Genomic DNA, 19,721 nt, shown 5'->3' on the forward strand with positions numbered 1-19,721 from the left:
ATCTGAGAAGCTTCGTTTGGGTCTGGACATGCTCGTTTGCTTGAGTCCGAACTTGAGCAGAAGCTCGAGGTCCTTTGTTTGATCATCTAAACAAAAGCATGACTTCATAGTTTTGTTTGAGCAGTGCAAAATGACTTGCTTCAAAAACATGAGTCAACTGTTTTTCCTCAATCTGAGTCAAGATTCCATCTGCATTTCCATTTTCAGCTTAAAAGATTTGACCTCCTTTTTGACGTCATCACCATGTTCCAAAATAGTATATCCTCCACAGTGGACCAGTTTGAACTTCTATACTGTGTCGTTTAATCAAAAAAGAAAATACTAAAATCAAAAGCTTCCCGAGCACACAACACCAATGGAAGTTCCTTCTTCGGAACCGTGAACTATGTCTCGAAAACGCTGCAAACATACAAACGTTGCATGCGGGAAACTGAAGTAGCCACCACTATACTTTTGGGTTTTGAACTGAACTCTCTCAAACCAAACAGAAGAAGCACACTCAACCTCCAACCAAACTGAAGAGGCAGAACAGCCATGTTCGGCGTGACGCCGCTACCCAACTCCGTCCAAGAAGCACTGAACCGGCTATGCGAAGTCAAGAAACAGCCTCAACCCGACGAAGGCGTCAGAAGAAAGCTGTCACTCTTGAGCAAGCAAGACGCTCTCTACGTTCTGGAACAAATCCACAACGACAGAGCTCCCATCAAAAACACCCTCGGTGCATTCATTGTCTTCATGATCGGGAAACTAGAGAATGCTTCGTCTTCGTCGTCTTCTTCTCCGAGATCAGTTAAGACTGCTTCTTCCTATCAAATCTCACCCTCTGCTTCTTCCTCCTCTCAAGGTTTGCATTCTTTACTTGGTTTTTGCTTCCCTTTTGATGCTTTACATTTTTCAAGTTTGAACTGAAAATTCAAATTTTGAGTTTGACCCTTGTGTTTCTCCTGTTTTAGAGCACCATCAAGATTATGATCGAGAGCCGCTCTATTCTTCAGCTTCATATCAGAGCTATTCTTGTCCTTCTGTTACTGATGCACCATTTTATTCAAGTTTTCAGTCTCAGGGTTAGACTTCTAATCTAGTTGATACTTTTAGTGATTAGCCGAAATTTATGATGAAATTGAAGCAGATTAGTGAGTTTTGTGTGTTTGTGTGGTGCAGGTGAGACTTCCAATCCATTGCCGGCGACATTGTGCAATGGAAAATCACTGTGTTCCTCCCCTTCTCCCTATGAAATCCTGTCTGCTCCTTCTGATGCTTATAGACAATTCTGTGAGAGGTTCCAAGGTCAGACTTGAACTACTTTGTTTGATGTTAGATAATGTTCAATGTTGATCATGAACCCATTTCTGTCAAAGGTTACGATAGCTTTCTGTGATGTTTCCTTATCAAATCCTATCTGCTCCTTTTAGTATTTCGGTTCAAAGTTATGAAATTTCCATATATGTGAGCCTGATTCCTTTGCCTATTCTTGTACAGGTGTCCACATTTCTCCTTTTCAAACCCCATCTGCCTCTCCTGTCACTCCTGTACAACTTTATAAGAGTTTTCAAGGTCAGAGTTTCGGTACTTTCTTGTTTGCTTTGCATTATGATCGATGGTGGTTTATGTTACCTTAAACCAATTATTTTTGTGTGAGTCTGAGAGTGTGTTAATGCAGGTGAGACTGTCGCTCACTCCCCAGTTCTATACCATCCTGCAGACCATGGACAGGCACACTTAGAAGCTCTGGGAGAGCTCGAATTCAGAAAACAATTTCTGATATTAAGTTATGCTGGAGGGTATGACAAAATTTATCTCTTATTGTTCTTTTTCTGTTTATTTTTTGTTTTGTAGCTCATCTTGATCAAAATGTATTCTTGCTGTCTTGACTTATTTATCAGAATAAAGTTAAAAGATGTAATAGACGCGGAGGATATTAGGAATTGGAAAAATTTGCCAATGGTGAAGTTCGAGACCACGGTTTGGCATGTCTTGGGTGACGAAAATGTTGGCAAGGCTGACCGACTATTGGTGATTATCACTGTCTCAATCTTGCTCCAATCTTAATTTGCATCCGACTGATAATTCCAGCTACAGCTTAGACATTTAAGATTCAAAATCTATGAAGTAGTTCTAAACTTTACCAGACTTACTCTTAAGATTCATTTTTTATCATCTACAGTAGAAGCATAAACTGACTCTGTGTCCATTATCTGCTTGATGTCCCTTTTATGGTTTTCTTGCATTGTAGAATGTTGATTGGGATTCCGGACGCACACATTTCTATGAATGCCATGTTACCAGAGATGGGAGTTACACATTCAAGGTTTGACATCTACCCATCATAGTATAAGCTTAATCATACACAAACTTGTGTTTACTTGCTTGCATATGCATACAGACAAGGAGCACAGTTTGATGTATTATTTAGAGAAGCAGTAATGTGGGTATTTCTACCTATCGTGAAACATGGTATCAGCAAGACTATGCATATACTGAAAGAATTGGGCTTGAGTATTCTGGATAGATCTTGTTACAAGTTTGAAATCTATTCATTAGAAGTAATTAGAAAACTTTAACTTTTGGATTTAACATGAGTGGTTTTTATTTTATTTTATTTTTTTATGCACATTAAATGAGTTGAATAGTGGCAACATGGGATCTACCTGCTGCATGTCTAAAGTTTCAACACTTTCCTTCCTCTCTGTTTTCAAGGGGAAAGATCATTGTTCTGGATAGTTAGCTGGAAGCTAAAAATTTGTATATCTTGTTTTTCTCTTAAACTTCTCAGTTTACACCAAAGACATGCATTTATTTCCTTTCTATTGTGTTCATGTTGCTATTGCTATTGCTGACTGCTAAGTTGCAAACGTTGTATAAGAAATCCATTGTCATTCCATTTGACGCTTGTCCAGGGCCCCTATATAAAGCATGAACGAAGAACTCTCTTACAGAAACTATCTGGAGATGACAACGTTTTGATTGTGAAGTTTGACGGAGAAGGAACTAAGATAGGTTCCAGTAATTTTTATGATAACGACTATTGTACGTATATGAAGCTTGAAAGAGAAGGGATTTTTGTTGGTTTGCGGCGATATCGTTTCTTTGGTACACTTTCAGAGCCTTCACATGTTGAATTTTAATTCAGTTTGTTTTAACTACCCTATCATTTCTTTTGGTCCATAATTGCAACAAAGAATCAGCCAAAATTAACTATCCCATGGTTTTTGAGGACTTTTTTGTTCTCTTCATTCTTCTCCTATCCGAAAAAGACACATTCAGATTTACATTTGCATACTGATTGTCTTGTTTTTCCAACTGGAGAATCTAACTTTTTGAGGATTACATGATCTTGAATGCTGTGCATAGTGCATACTTGTTGATATGCTTAATTTTTCGTAAACGGATTTTAATGCTTTTATACCATTTTTGCTATTTTGAGGTTTTAACCTACTTTTTGATCCTTGAACATGTTGTTCACTTTTTAGTGTTGTGTTGTTATGAATCATAGCAAGTCGATGATTGTTTTTTTTCTGTCTATCTTAAATGCTTATGAATCAGGTTATAAAGATGGCGGTAAAGTAGATAAAATCAGAACCCCCTCATCATCACCTGTGAAATGTTATTTTGTCCTTGTGAGCTCTGATGCAGCAATAGACAGGGATGTAGATTATTGGTTATCTAACAGAACTATTCATGAAGGAAGACGTCTAATCATGCATATTGATACTCTGCCAAGTGTGGACAAAGTCATGGCTAGGTATCTACTTTAATAGCACCAAAATTTCTCTCCAGCTTCTGTATTAAGTCTTGTTACCTATGGTTTTCTGAAGTTTGGTGGGGAATCAGGTTGCCTCTCATTTTTTCTAAGACAACGAGCTTGGAATTGGATTGGTCAGTCGTGAAGGTTGAAATAATTGATGACATCTACTGTCTCGTATGGTCCTTGAACCGTCTCATATGGTCCTTGGTTGTTTTTTCCATCGGAAATGCAATTTGCTCTTATTCTTGTGAAATGCAGGATGATTCTGGTAACCGTGTTTATAACAGAGATGGAAAAGCTCTTATACACACAGATGGAACTGGATTCATATCTGAGGATTTGGCGTTGCTTTGTCCAAGGATTGCCAAAAGAAAGTTCACGAGTGAGGAACACATGGAGGTTGCCATTCTAATTTAAAGTTTACGTTTACTATTTAAAGCATGGAGATAAATGACAAATAAATTCTACTATGATCATAGTTGTACTATCCTAATATGAGTGGCATTTGACTTGTCAAGATAGATGTTTCAAAATGCCTTGTTCTGAGAAGCTAAATCTTCAGTTATGTGAATAGTCTTTGAGTTTATAAGGTTTTCGCAATATACTGTAATGCCTTTTTCTTTTTCTTTAAAAAAAAAAAAAACAACAGCGTTTTAACAATTTGAGAATGGGTACAGCAAAATAGTATGCTGTTACACAATTAGAAACTTTTTATGCAAGGCTAATATGTAAAATCATCTTTTGTGCCTTCCGCAAGTATGAGTTTTCTCTTTTGCTCCAAAGTTCCCCAGAACTGGACTGGTTTTATTTACTTCTCTCTCTCTCTGCTATATGTGTCGGTGGTTGAGCTAATCTGAATTTGTGACTTACGACCCCTGTTTCTTTTCTTTTTTCCTGATCCAAAAGCAGTTCTTATCTTCTGCTTTTCATAATTTAAAGATGTAAACTTATCTTTTGATTTATGATTTAGGGACTTCTGGATCCTGATGAACTTGAGATTGAAATGACAAAATCAGATTTTCGAACTCAAGAAGCGGTTTGTGTTTGTGTTATTGCAATTGCAATTTTCATTTTGAGACTGTTGACCTTCATGAATTCATTTGTGAGACAAATATATTTTCACTTCCTTTTGCTTTTGTTTTCATCATCTTGTAGCCATTGCTCATACAGTGCCGCCTATTTCACGAAGGCACTGCTGCTAAAGGAACTTTTACTGTCAATAAGCTGGTATGAAATTAATCATTTTCTCATGGAATGACATTATCTTATAAGTTACTTCTCATTGACGCCATCATGGTTTTATGATTTCTCATCACAACAGATGTCCTATATCCTCCACAGTGATTGTTGTACTTTAGTGAATACAGTATTCCTTAGTCTGTTTGTCTCTGTGTGAGTGAGTATGAGAGGGGTGAAAGAGGGAGCTGTTAAAAAGAAAACTACACGGAGACAATAATTGAATAAAACCTAACAGGTTCATTCTGGCTTCATTGCTGAAGTAAATTGACCTAAGACAGCCTAGCATATTCATGCTAAATAGCAGTGCATATATTGGGAAACGGTCCTTCATTCTGGTTTCTAGTCCTTTCCTTATTCTCAAACTCATCTGCATTGTTAAATTGTTTTCTTCTGAATCATTTTGCAGCTTCCCCCGAAAACACTGCAGATTCGTCCGTCAATGATTAAAGTTGAGAAGGACCCTAAGTTTTCAGATACTAACACCATCAATTCTCTGGAAATAGTATGCACAAGGTACATCCGACATCTCACACTTTCACTTGCATAGGTTTCATTCCTTTTGTTTCCTGCAATTGACATGAACTTCTCCTGTTTCTTCTGTATCACGTTTAGTATATATTGGATACATTCTCTAAATCACATATTTCACGTGTTGAATCTTGAAATGCTTTCAGGGCTAAAATTAACAAAATAATTAATATTATCGTCGATAGCTTACTGTAATAGAATAAGTAGAGTTACTTTTGCTCATAATTTTGCCACAAGCATGGTGGTGTTCTGTAACTTAATTTATTCCATATGAAGTATACTCAAAGTTTTGACAAAATTTTCCTTTTCTTGACCTTGATGGTGACTTTAGTAATACGAATTAGTCATGAATAAGAACGTTATACATGCAGTCCGGTTGCATTTTTGCTGTTGTTTATCAGATAAGGTATAAGTTTCTTTAAATTTTATGTTTTTCATCTTCCAGTGCTCCTCCTATGAAAGCTTATTTGTCAAGGACTATAATTGCACTTCTAGTGTATGGAGGGGTACCAAAAGACCTTTTTATGAAGATACTTGAGAATGCTGTAGAAGATGCCCATCATGTAATCAGCAAAACACGTGCAGCACTCAAAGGTGGTTGATCTGATACTAGTTTAAAGTTAGAGTTGATACATTTTCTTCAATTTTTTCTCTCCTTTTGAATAGTTAATATATTTAAATATCAAATTGGCTGTCAATTTCTTGTTTTGGTTCAGTAACATTCTAGCAATTTCACATTTATTATATATTCTTTTTTTTGTGTGTTTGGATACTTTGTGCTTACAGTTGCTGAGAAGTATGGTGGGATTGATGACTTCTTGGTGGAAACAATGATCAGACTTGGTATTCCTATAGAAGAATCATATCTGCAATATCGTCTGTCATGCCTACTGCGTCTGCAGGAAGGCACTGGTCTCAGAAAAGGGAGACTTCCTATCCCTGACACTTTTATGTTGATGGGGACAGCAGATCCGACAGGGACTCTGGAAAGAGATGAAGTCTGTGTTATCCTGTATTTATACTTTAGCTTGGTTGGAGACTCCTATTTCAACTTCTGTTGTGTTTTCGCGACCCCTGTTAGATGAATCCATTACATAATTGATATTTGCTGCCCTATAGATAGATTAGATTGTGATATTCCTTTTGTTGCACTTCGCATTTGTCTTTTTGCATTTGATTGGATTTGCCATTAGCTATAAAATTTCTTAAATTACCTGTAGTGTGATGGGAGAAATAAATTGATTCAGTTATCTTTCACTGAGACCTAGTGCTTTGCAATGTTTCCCGCTTAAATTTTCACCAAGCAATTTTGGAAAATGTACAGACCTAATACTTGATCTATGTTGCAAGCGTGAGAGTGAAATGCATTGTCTGTGTGAAATGTATGAAATTATGGACACATCAAGTATCATATCCTTGGTTCGTAGGAGGTCATTAGTTTGAAACCCCCAATCCTCAGTGTTAAGATTATATTTCTTTGAAAGGTTTCTGGTCTCTCTCTCTCTCTCTCTCTCTCTCTCTCTCTTCCTGATTCTCAACTTGGAACATGGACAGGGAATGTGTTACCTTATCATAAATTATTCTGTAACAACTTTTGCTTATTCATCTCTAATCGTAAAGTTTTTGTTAGATTCTTGCTTTGTGGAACTATTTATTTTATATTCTTTGTATTGCTCTCTTTCTTTGCATATCAAAGTTTCTTTTATTACATTTTTGCTGTCTCGATTTGCATGTTATTTTTCCTTTTCTATATGGAGTCGTGTCAGCAAATAAAGTTCCCTTATACTTCCACAACCTCTTTTTGCCTACTGAAATATGTAGCAAGGACGGACAACTGTCGGGGACCGTACTAGTGTACCGGCATCCTGGTCAACACTTTGGGGATATCAAAGTTTTGAAGGCTACCTACGTGAAGGAGTTGGAATCTGTTGTGGGAGATGCCAGATATGCTATATTCTTCTCTTGCAAGGGACCACGTAATGTTGCTGATGAAATTGCTGGTGGAGATTTTGATGGTGATCTCTATTGGGTCTCTAGAAACCCTCAGGTTGGCATTAACCTCCGCATTGTTAGTTATCACTATTTTGGATGTTCAACTTGTATAGACTTTAGAAATACTTGGACAATTTATGCATGAGATTTACAGTAATATACTGTTACTAACTTACTATCAATTTCATGTTAATAAAATAAGGAAAATAATGATGGCACCCATACTCTTGTCTAAATCTTTATAGACATTAATTTGAGTGGTTTAGCTTTAAATGATTTCATATCTTGTCTATTTTCTTTCACTGGTAGCACACCAGAAATGACAGTTCTCATTATATCAGTATATGTATCATAACTATTGGAATTATTTCAGCTATTAAAATGGTACAAACCAAGTGAACCTTGGAACGAAGGAGAAGTAGCAACTCAAAAGGTTGACAGTAAAAGACCAACTGAGCTTTCTGATGAAGAACTTCAAGCTGAAATGTTTAGATTGTTCTTGAAAAATCGGTTTCAACCATGGTACGCTATTTACAATTATTGGGTTATATTGCTCTGGTTCTATTTAGTTTCTTAAAGTCTTGTTGCTTTTATTGCATAATCTTTCAGTACCTTACAGTCTAAGAGATCGAGTAAACATGCAGTTTAATTGAAACAAAAGTATAAAAGCTGGTGACCATTAATCAAGTGTTGAACATCGATTTAACAGGTTTGCTGGTGTAATTACTATGCATATATACCAGACTTAGAAAAGTTTGTTCGGAACTTACATAAATGAAGTGAAAGTCCTCCACCTTTGTCTGGTAGAGGATATATGGTGGATCTCTGTCTTTTTGCTGTTGATAGTTTGATACTGACTACTGAGAGTACAAATTATCATTCTCTTGCTATACTTCAGGATTAATGTGAACTGTTCAGTCATGTGTTATTCTAGTATCAATTTGTCTTACAGATATAAATTCATTGTGTCTTATGATTCTGCTGCACAACATTTCTGCTGTTTCAGTTTTGCTACGGGCGAGGCAGCTAATAACTGGATTGCTTTGATGGACAAGTTCTTGACTTTGGGAGATAGTCAGGAGAAGAAGGACATAATGAACAAGATACTGCGGTTGGTTGATATATACTATATAGCTCTAGATGCCGCAAAGAAAGGTGTAAAGGTAAATTCAAGCATTAGAAAGGGAAATGAACAGTAGTTTTTTAATACTTGAAGAATGCTTTGCATGATCCTTGATCTTTTTGCTTTTTAGCTTCTATACAAGTGATTAATGTGTCTTAAGATTAAGTTTTGCCTTTCATCTACAGGTTGAAGTTCCCAAAGATTTGAAGGTGCCACGTTTTCCTCACTACATGGACAAGCTAAAGGAAGAAAAAACTGAGACTTCATCTTCCATTTTGGGAGAAATTTATGATGGAGTTGGTAAATGTCAAGCAAAACTAGCTTTTCTCACAGGTAATAAAAGTATAGCTTTACTGTAGCTTGTCATCAAATTATAACTTTAGATAAAAAATGATTTATTTCAACTTTTAACATGCTGATTTTCCTCTGTATCCTTGTTCAGAAATCAAGAAACTTCCTATTTTCGACATTAATCAAGTCCCCGAACACTGCTTGAACAACTGGAGGAAACTTTACGAACAGTACAGGGGTGAGATGAGCTCGGCCATGAAAAACGCTAATAAAGATCAGGCTGCTAGTAGCGTCATAGGATATTATAAAGAGGTGATCATTGCAACATTGTTTCTGGGTCTAGTAATATTTCATGTTCTATGTTTTTGCCGACTCCTTTTCATTTGTAGAAGCTGTATGATGCTGCTGACTTTGAGCACAGTTCAAAGCCGATTGATGCAATACTGGACGAGGCGCACGCAATATATCATGTGTGCTATGACTATGCTATCAATAAAAGAGATGTGCAAAGATGTTCCTTTGCATGGAAAGTAGCTGGTAAAGCTTTGTGCGAGCTTCACGCCAAGAAGACGGGTGAGAAGTGGTTAAGCATTGCTCCTTCTGTTTTACAACAGCTCTTGTAATGAAAAGGTTTTCAGGGTCTTACCCTATGTCGTTATGAAAGACATTGTATAGAGGAATGTTGTAGATGTACTGTAGTATCTGTATGTAATAATGTATATATGTCAATGAAAAGCTACCGTCTGTATCTTTGGTCAAAATGAAAACGATCCCTACATGAACATCTTCATGAGAAAATGACTTGAAATAAAATGTAGAGAAAATTCCAAACCCCAAGTAAACCATCCGTGTCTCACACATATTCCATGACTTTCCTGTCATGAAACACATATTCCATGACTCGTCCAATGACGCTTCTTTGGGTCTGATTGTCTGGCTGTGCTTATAATAATCCTTATATGCTCTTTCCCCAAAAACTAGGACACCCAAACAAAAGCTTGTTAGCCTTTCTTCATCTTTGGGTCACTTCTTGGACGAAAGCTCAGGATACTTTGCTCCCAGCCAAAAACGTTGAGATGTTCATAGTTATCTTCCTAATATTGAATCATTTTTTGTTCTGATAATATTATGGATTATTGCATAAATATCTAAATTATGTAATGCATATTGTAGAAACTGAATTTCGTTGATAAAATGGTTTTACATTCTCTGCATATATACAGAGCTTACTATTGACATTCTATGAAACTAGCTACAATTATGCACAACAATAAATATAAACATAAACTAATGATTCTCCAATCAATTAGGAAGATCACGATTGATTGAAATCATGTTTAATTTATGCAGAAGATATGGACACATTAATACCCCCCGGCAAACTGAGCGGCCGTGGACGAACAAGTTCGAGACACAAAGCATTATGGCGGTGCTTGTGGAGAGGTTTTGTGAGAAGGAAGGAAAAACACAGCCACAGGTATGAATCTTAAGGCTAAGCTGATACCATGTAGAAACTGAATTTCATTGATAAAATGGTTTTACATTCTCTGCATATATACAGATCTTACTATTGACATTCTAGGAAACTAGCTACAATTATGCACAACAGTAAATATAAACATAAACTGGTGATTCTCTAATCAATTAGGAAGATCACGATTGATTGGAATCATGTTTAATTTATGCAGAAGATATGGACACGTTAATACATATGATTCTCCTTGCATGATTAACCGACAGCACTGTGCATTATCATCTGGTTATCCAAAACACCAATTAGTATACGACTCTTAGCCAACAAGAGACAAAAACCATGTCCTCTGTTAATCTGTCTTGGTCTTACTTTTATTTTCATTATCTAATAATTTCATTCAAACAGCTTCGTGGACCGTTTAGATTAACTCATTATGTATTTTTTTGAAAAAAGGGCCGCTACGGCTGCCTTTAAGTCTTGATTAATGAAATTGTCGAATACAAGAGGAAACATCGAGCCTAAACCCTTGATTACAAAGACTTAAAATAATATCAAAAATCTATACAAACATGTACTCAACAAGGCACCAACTAGCAAAAAGTACTACTCTAATAGCGACTTTATTTGTTTTCACATAGCAGTGACATACTAGAAGGGCTACTATGGCCGTCTTTAAGCCTTGATTAATAAAATTGTCGCATACAAGGGGAGACATCGAGCCTAAACCCTTGATTACAAAGACTTAAAATAATATCAAAAATCTATACAAATATCTACTCAACAAGACACCAACTAACAAAAAGTACTACTCTAATAACGACTCTATTTGCTTTCACATAACAGTGACATACTAGAAAAGACAGTAAATATGTAACATGTTTACACATCTTAATATCTAATAAATCAGCTTTTCAATTATATTGCTGCCGAAAAATAGATCACACTTAACTCATTATGTATCTAAAATGCTACATATCACAAAAATCTCAAACATTACAAAAAAATAATGCTGCCCAGTGCCCACTATAAGATGGATCATGATATTGGTGACCACCTCCACTAGATACATAATACAAAAAGAAAGTTTCTTTAAACATACCTTTAAAAAATCAAATTTTCTTCTCCTTACTCTTCTCTCCTGGATTATTGAAGAAAGAAGAACAAGAAGGAAAATGACTTCCCCTTTCTATCTTCACCTGTACTTGCCACCTTCCCATTTGACTTTAAATACTAATATGACAATACAAAACAGAAGTCTTTGTGTTTGAGGTGGCTGTGCATGTTATAACCCTAACAGGTGTCATCGAGTTTTTCGATTATAAAACAGAGCAAAACAGAGCTGCTCTGCTTCATCTGTAAGTCTGTAACTGATAGCTTTGAACTCAAACCATAGAAAGAGCAACTTGACTCTAGTGAGAATGGATAGCACACTTAAGGAGATGAGGGATGGTGTTTCTGCACTTGACCTGGACTCCAAATCCGCCGTCGGTGGCGGCGTTGAGGACATCTACGGTGAGGATGCTGCCACTGAGGACCAACTTGTCACCCCCTGGACTTACTCTGTCGCCAGGTGAGAGATCACTAGTTCTTGATCAGTCGATCATGGTTTGTTTTCATTTTATATTTGGTTTTAATCTAAAACCATCTGATTGTTGCTCTGATTGATCATTCATGGAGATTCAGTAAAACATGTTCTGGGATCAAACCCACATGGAATGACTAACCTCAAGTAGTTAGTACTATGATGCAAGTAGTTCTAGTAGGGGATTCTGATTCTTCCCTTTTGGTATCTGAATTTTGATGTTTTGTACCTTCTTTCTATTTTTGGAAATATGCAACTTTGTTGTGGATCATGTAGAATTGTACAGAAAAGTACTTTCTGTGATATCAGTGATTGAGTCCTTGTTTTGTTTCTGGGATTTTGAAGTGGGTATTCTTTGCTGAGAGATCCTCAATACAACAAAGGGCTTGCATTTACTGAGAAAGAGAGGGATGCTCATTACTTGCGTGGTCTTCTTCCTCCGGCAACTTCCAGTCAAGAACTTCAGGTTCTATTACTATTCCTGATTAAGCTTTCTGGGTAGTTAAGCACGGCATGTTAGCTTGTATTACATTGATATCTCATTTCCTGATTTTAAATTTTTTTGGGGTTTTGCATTGATAACATTGTTTGAAGTTTAGGTGAATGTTGACATCTTGTTGGTTCTCTTTCTTTTCCCAAATTAACCAGGAAAAGAAGCTGATGCACAATCTCAGACAATACCAAGTGCCGCTGCAAAAGTATATGGCACTGACCGAACTCCAGGTAGTGATTCTTTTACAAGTATCTTCGGACTTTCTAATGTGTTCAAAGTGCCAACTTTGCTCTACGCTTAAACAAGGGTGCAGATGATCATTCTCTTTGTTTTGGTTAACAGGAGAGGAATGAGAGGCTGTTCTACAAACTTCTCATTGACAATGTCGAGGAATTGCTCCCGATTGTATATACTCCAACTGTTGGTGAGGCTTGCCAGAAATATGGAAGCATCTTCAGACGCCCTCAGGGTCTTTACATAAGTCTGAAAGAGAAGTATGAGTATATGTGTACTTTATACCTGTGATTTTTCAATTTTCACAAAATAAAGTTCTGATCACATGAAAATCTTTCAACTTGCAGAGGTAGAATTCTCGAGGTATTGAAGAACTGGCCTGAAAGGACTATTCAAGTTATTGTTGTAACTGATGGTGAGCGTATTTTGGGACTTGGTGACCTTGGTTGTCAGGTAAGGTGTTCGGAATCATTTCCATTAAAGTATAAGCATATTTTTTTGGTCAAATGACTGTGAGATGGAAAGTTTCTTGCCCTCACATGGCATTGGTGGACTTGTTTCAGGGGATGGGAATTCCTGTGGGGAAATTGGCTTTGTATACAGCTCTTGGAGGAGTTCGTCCCTCAACAGTAAGCCTTTTCCTATGTTCTAATTAGCATATGTCCTTTTTTTACACAATAGACTTGTGTCAAAAACATGAGTCTGCTGTTATCTGTAAGTTGTGACCAAAATTTCCTTGCACTTTCTTCTGCAGTGTTTGCCTATTACCATTGATGTGGGGACAAATAATGAACAATTGCTGAAGGATGAATTCTACATTGGGCTCAGGCAAAAGAGAGCAACTGGAAAGGTTTTGTAGCTTATTGATCACGTTAGGTGCATAATCTACGCATCATATTGTTTATCCTAATCATGATGTGAGAGTTTAACATCAATTGCAGGAGTATGCTGAGCTTTTACATGAGTTCATGGGCGCTGTGAAGCAGAACTATGGTGAAAAAGTTCTTGTACAGGTATATACTCGTGTGTGTGTGTGTATTTAGATAAATGGTGGTCTAAAGGGCTGCTGTAAGTTCAGTTCCTCTTTTGTTGAGCATTATATTGTAAATACAGCAGATATTATTTATATGTACCGGCTGCATTTACACTACAATTCTCAAGAAAAGAGGAATTGAACTTATAGCAGCCCTTTAGGCCACCATTTATCTCAATAGTTTTATGTTACATCACATAGTGACATGATTTCTGGAGTATGGATTTGTACATTTAGTTCTGATGTTGCCTATGCCTTGAACTGATATGTGCAGTTTGAAGATTTTGCTAACCACAATGCCTTTGAGCTGCTGGCAAAATATGGAACTACTCATCTCGTCTTCAATGATGACATACAGGTAAAACAAGTATAATTAGAATGGAGCTATTTACAGCTTGTACAATTAAGAATTTCACTCATGAACTATTGTTTCTGTTTCAGGGTACGGCTGCTGTAGTTCTTGCTGGAGTTGTGGCGGCACTAAAGTTGATCAGTGGTACGCTGTCTGAGCACAAATTTTTGTTCCTTGGTGCTGGGGAAGTAAGACTCTTTTCATCAATTTCTCTCTTCACTATCGCATATGATGGCTTTTCATGTTAACTAGTTAGAACTAGGCAACTGCAACTGTGGAATATAGTTCTCATCCTACTCTTTTTGCTTCATGATTATAGGCTGGGACAGGTATAGCAGAGCTAATAGCTCTTGAGATCTCAAAAAAGGTAAAAAGCTTTATACAAACTGAGATGTAAAGACTTCTCATAATTGATCAATGATCTTCATTTATTCAGTATTGTTTGTTTCTTGTAGACAAAGATTCCAGTGGAAGAGACGCGCAAAAAGATCTGGCTTGTTGATTCAAAGGTGTGGTAACTGTTCAATCAAGATTCTGATTTCCACTCTCTCTTTCTAAATTTGTTCCCATCACACTACACAGTGCTCATGAATAATCTTTCAGGGACTAATTGTTAGCTCACGTAAAGAATCTCTTCAACATTTTAAGAAGCCTTGGGCTCATGAACATGAACCTGTTAAGGATCTCATTGATGCTGTCAAGGTAGGAACCTTGATATTGTATATGTTTCTTCTTCTTTTTTGATTTGAAGACTATTGTTATAATTCTTGTTTTCTGTTTGTTGGCCATACCCATCAGGCAATCAAACCAACAGTTCTTATTGGATCGTCTGGTGTTGGAAGAACATTCACGAAAGAAGTGATCGAGGCACTAGCTTCCTTCAATGAGGTGCTCCTATCCTTCCTTCTTTGCCCCAATTCCAGCCTATCTACAATTCTGCACAATTTTGTGTGTGCCTGTTTTATTGACATTTAGATACAAATGATGCAGAAACCTCTCATTTTGGCTCTTTCTAATCCAACATCACAGTCAGAATGTACAGCTGAAGAAGCTTATACTTGGACTAAGGTATAACATTCACTTGGTCCAGGATTTACTGAACAAGGAGTTCCAATTAGTGAACAAAACTAACTTCTTCTTTTTTTCATGTTTATTGTCCTACTTTCATTTTTTAGGGTCGTGCAATTTTTGCTAGTGGAAGTCCTTTTGATCCTGTTGAATATAATGGCAAAGTTTATGTTCCTGGCCAGGTAAATTACACACGTCATCTTGTATTATAATGACTGAGTTTGTAAACATGGATTGATTTCTGTTTTCTACTTTACTTGTTGATTCAGTCCAACAATGCTTACATTTTCCCCGGACTTGGCCTTGGTTTGGTCATCTCTGGAGCAATCCGTGTGCATGATGATATGCTTCTAGCAGCCTGTAAGTAGACAGCATACATTGAATGATGAAATGATGAAATCTTTCATGAAAGCTTTAGAATAAGATGCTGACTTCCATATTTTTCGTTAATCCCAACTTTTTGGTGCATCTCCTATCAACAGCCGAGGCCTTGGCGGGTCAAGTTACAAAGGAGAATATCGATAATGGACTTATCTATCCACCATTCTCTAAAATCAGAAAGATTTCTGCCGCAATAGCTGCTAATGTAGCTGCCAAGGCATATGAACTTGGTGAGTTTTACTTATCTTCTGTAGATATTGACAGAAAAACTAGTGTCATTCTTCATTTCCATCTTATATTTGCTTTTGTAGGTGTTGCTACACGACTCCCTCGTCCAGAAAATCTTGTCAAGCATGCTGAGAGTTGCATGTATAGTCCTCTCTACAGAAGCTACCGGTAAACAGTCTGCCATCCCAAAAGCTTATTATCGAGCTTTGCTTAAAATGTCTCTTCCTAGTGATGCTGTGCTATATCACTTGGTGAAGATGGTGCGTGTAAAATTAGTGAAAGACTGCTTGTAATCAATTTCTTCCTATATGAAATAAAGCTTGGGTTGATGGATCTGATGGACCGGTTTTATTTGATGAATTTTGTAATTTGGGTTTGTTTGTCACGTCTTCGATTCTATTTCAACCCAGATGTTTGCTCATCATACGCCATCATAAACCAATTCAGATTAGAGTCTGCACTGTGCAACAACTGATTTCAATTTTAATAAAACTGTTTCCTGAAGCACACTGCTGTAGAAATGGTGAGATACCAATCCGGCCAGAACAGCATATGAATTTACAGAGGATCTTTGTGCTACAAATCTCCAACAAGAGTGACTCCGTTTAACTTGTTCCTTAATCTGAGATTCATAAAAAGGTTCTTGAACCACTCTCATGAAGCAAAGGTGGTAGGTGTGTGTAGTCCTGGTCTTCTCTTAATCTCATCTCTCATTCTTCATCAATCATTAACATCTTCCATATCCGAGAAGAATTATTGTAAAGAGAAAGTGATAAAAGAGGAGATGCCAGTAATGCCACTAACATCATCGTTAATTTATTCACCGAAAGAGCTGAAAGGGTCACTATTGTACTCATAGGAATCTCCTTTTCATATAGTATACATGAAAAGACTGCAACAGCTCATCCCCTTTATTGTTTCCTGAAGTTGCAAAACATCTTGCAATCTTTGAATGGAAGGATATGAAAGCAGAACACTTTATGAATTTACAGAGGGTCGGAAAGGCATCTCGAACCCTGATTAGCACATTGTCAAGTACTATGCTAGCTATCTAAGAAAAGAGATTCATCTTGAATTGCAGACGAGTGGCATACTTATTTCTTAATTTCTTCGTATTTAGTCAGATCGGTATGAGTATCACTATAGCGCTGGCTCAGGTAAGTGCGACATAAGATTGGAGGAAACCTGGCAAAGTAGAAAAACGCAGATCACAGTTTAGGCAACTGTTTTCAGTTGCTGAAGTAATTGTAACCATGCAAGAATTTACAAACTCACTTGGGAGGATTATTTTCTGATTTGCACGTAGGCAGGCACTCCACAAGACAATCATGACTAGGTTCTACGAAGTATGCAATCTGCCAAATAAAAGAAGACAGATCAGATATATAAATTCCATTCAAGTTGAAAATAGTCAATACTATGAAACACATTTCAAAACATAAAGTCAAGTAATAGAGCCAATGCAGAATTCAGAAACAGATAAAACATAGACATTGCCGGCAACCTCAGGAAAATGATTCTGAAAGTTAATACAGTCAAAGTGTAAGAAATGGAGACAAAAGAAGAAGACATACGGAATATCTCTCTTGACCGTTCCCAACAACTCTATGCAATGTGGACCTGAAAACAGGAACAAGTGTCACAGAACAGTTGAACACATGAATTCCAAAAGGATGATGCAATATGAGCCAAACGGATTGCACAGCGGCTGAAATTGTAAGCATTCGTTTTCAATGAGCAGAAAAATACACTTTGGACGTACTTGAATATGCAGTTGCTCCAGCGTTCTAGCATGTCGCCAAGATTCACTATAAATGCTCTGCAAATAAAAAGAGAGAGAAAGAAAAACAATGTTACCCCTATGAATCCAAGTGGTGTTTTTGCATTATCCATCACTTTCGCTCTATTATACACAGAAGATTTACAATATATCACCACCAGAAGCTCAATTAAGAAATTTCAAAAGTGGTTTTATAAATCTTCAGTCTGGTTAAATAACTAACCCTTTAACCGGCGGTACGTATTCCCATAACTGAGGTTTGGCATCCTTATCCCTGCATATCTGCAATGAAATATAGATATTGAAATAACAAATTCAACGATACAAAGTTATCAGTTATGCCGGTCTTTAACAGAAGTATAGCTAAATCTCAGAACAGCCTTCTTACTTGGAGGCCTAAGACATCATCGGTTGCCAAGAGGGTAACGAGACCGAAGTCAGAATGAGCTCCCGCTCCGAAAATTCCATTTGATGGATCAGATATTTTTCCTATATATAAGAAGAAAAGAACAACAGTTTCTCAGATAACTTAATTGGAAGATGCTTCATAAGGTTCAAAAGGTTTTAACCGAGATTAGACCTTCATAGTGTAGTAATCGCAACGTCGCAATAGCCTCACCAAGCATTTCTTGCTTATCAAAGAAATGAACATCTAGATCAAGAGCAAGGGCTATGAGCCTAGAAACTGCTTTAGCCACCTCTCTGAGACAATGTACACAAAACAGCTCATAACTCTACTTTTGAACCCGGCATATATCAATCATTCTAGAAAGCAGCAATCTAAATGAAATACTTAAACCAATGAGCTTAGCAAGTCTCAAACAAAGTTGTAAAGTCGGCTTGCAGACATATAACTGAATCAGACTTCTCATAAAAGTAACGCCTCAAAACTTCTTAAACCGGAGAAACATTGTATCACAAGCTTGTCTACATTTATATACAAATCTTATCCACCCTATCAAGCATATGTCTAGTAAAGAATGTACAACTTACAAGGCTTCTCTATGAAATTCTTCCATGGTCTCCCTCCACCCAGGTAAGATATCTACCAGGACAACAAAAGGAGATCAATAACATACTTCTACATGCTCAAAGACCCAAACCACAAACCGAGTCGAAATAAACGAATCGGCACATTGCCTGCATTTCCAACTCTACTAGGTGATTACCTGGTGCAGGCCAAACATTAGGACCATAAAATGGCTTTTCCGCTTTTGGGTCATCTTCAGCTACCTCAACTCCTATGTAATACCCCTCCTTGTAATCTCCTACTAATCAAGAACCATTTTTCTTTTATCAAAACAAGAACAAAGACCCTAAAAAAAACACAAACTAGTTAGAGTAAAAACCAACCATGAACTTGGTTTTCATGGTCCAGATGCTCATCAAGAACAGGAGTATAACCCCTGTGCTTCTTGTTCCTCAAAAGCTTCATCTTTTCACTCAACGGTAAACTGAACATCCTCCTGCTCTGTGAAAACACCTCGTCCATGAATTTCTCACTTATCCCATGATTTACCACGTAGAAGAAACCGCAATCCAAACAGGCCTAGAAACCCATGATTAGATTAACTCGTGTAACCAACTCTCGTTACAACACAAACACAATGAAACATGAACAAGTTTGGAAACTTCATGATGAAACCTGTTTGAGAAGAGAGACGGATTGGTGAGTGTCCGTGCTTGAGAGATCAATATAATTGAGAGCCGAGACTGTTATGGCTCCAGCACCGTTGTTGATTCCGTTTTCCATTTTTGGAGATGAATTGAGCTACCGGGAAGAGTTGGTGGTTGTTTTTTTTCTGTGAAGATTTTGATGGTGGAGGGGAGTATATATAGCTTTCACTTTTTTTTTAGGGGATACTCAGAAAGGAGGAGCAAATATGCCACCATCTTCCTAGGTTCATCTGGTGGATGGTTATTCAGATGGGTCACTTGGCCCGGTTATCTCTCATTCATTGTTATGGGTCTCTTGGCCCACTTTAGATTCTCTAAAGGAATCCCATTTTATTTACGGCACTAGCTTCATATGTCAGGTTTTCTCCGGATGATGTTATTCACACATCTTATTTTATTATCTAAAATTTGTTCTTCGTTGGTCAGAGAAACCATCTGCGATTTTCTCATGATGATCCTTATTCTCACAGGTTGGTATTTTTCTTATTGAAAATCATCCGC

General features: G+C 37.1%; 3 protein-coding genes across 3 annotated transcripts; 2 read left to right on the plus strand and 1 right to left on the minus strand.

The window, feature by feature from the left end:
* The first annotated feature begins 534 nt into the window (after positions 1–534).
* Positions 535–9,541, plus strand: LOC101302983 (probable RNA-dependent RNA polymerase 3-like). The gene is made up of 22 exons (XM_004288840.1): positions 535–844; positions 954–1,064; positions 1,162–1,287; positions 1,480–1,554; positions 1,661–1,781; positions 1,884–2,013; positions 2,234–2,308; positions 2,898–3,003; positions 3,544–3,742; positions 3,832–3,919; positions 4,004–4,144; positions 4,716–4,781; positions 4,901–4,972; positions 5,391–5,497; positions 5,958–6,106; positions 6,299–6,524; positions 7,334–7,559; positions 7,878–8,026; positions 8,511–8,667; positions 8,813–8,960; positions 9,070–9,260; positions 9,308–9,541. Exons 1-22 carry the CDS (start codon positions 535–537, stop codon positions 9,539–9,541), a joined length of 3,207 nt encoding a protein of 1,068 aa, XP_004288888.1.
* Positions 9,542–11,643: 2,102 nt separating this feature from the next.
* LOC101294292 (NADP-dependent malic enzyme-like) lies at positions 11,644–16,148 on the plus strand. Its single transcript, XM_004287420.1, has 19 exons — positions 11,644–11,962; positions 12,320–12,440; positions 12,623–12,697; positions 12,810–12,961; positions 13,049–13,154; positions 13,265–13,330; positions 13,456–13,551; positions 13,643–13,714; positions 14,009–14,092; positions 14,176–14,274; positions 14,406–14,453; positions 14,542–14,595; positions 14,690–14,788; positions 14,885–14,974; positions 15,077–15,154; positions 15,262–15,336; positions 15,424–15,514; positions 15,637–15,765; positions 15,847–16,148. The coding sequence occupies exons 1-19, from the start codon at positions 11,811–11,813 to the stop codon at positions 15,933–15,935; spliced, it is 1,776 nt and encodes a 591-aa protein (XP_004287468.1). The 5' UTR covers positions 11,644–11,810; the 3' UTR covers positions 15,936–16,148.
* A 316-nt stretch (positions 16,149–16,464) lies between these two features.
* LOC101294586 (probable iron/ascorbate oxidoreductase DDB_G0283291-like) lies at positions 16,465–19,393 on the minus strand. The gene is made up of 11 exons (XM_004287421.1): positions 19,189–19,393; positions 18,897–19,092; positions 18,713–18,811; positions 18,537–18,588; positions 18,124–18,245; positions 17,932–18,032; positions 17,767–17,825; positions 17,526–17,582; positions 17,338–17,383; positions 17,039–17,118; positions 16,465–16,948 (listed from the first exon to the last, which is right to left on the minus strand). Exons 1-11 carry the CDS (start codon positions 19,294–19,296, stop codon positions 16,858–16,860), a joined length of 1,011 nt encoding a protein of 336 aa, XP_004287469.1. The 5' UTR covers positions 19,297–19,393; the 3' UTR covers positions 16,465–16,857.
* Between the last annotated feature and the right edge of the window lie 328 nt (positions 19,394–19,721).

Source organism: Fragaria vesca, linkage group LG1 (assembly GCF_000184155.1).
Source record: "Fragaria vesca subsp. vesca linkage group LG1, FraVesHawaii_1.0, whole genome shotgun sequence".
NCBI lineage: Eukaryota > Viridiplantae > Streptophyta > Magnoliopsida > Rosales > Rosaceae > Fragaria > Fragaria vesca.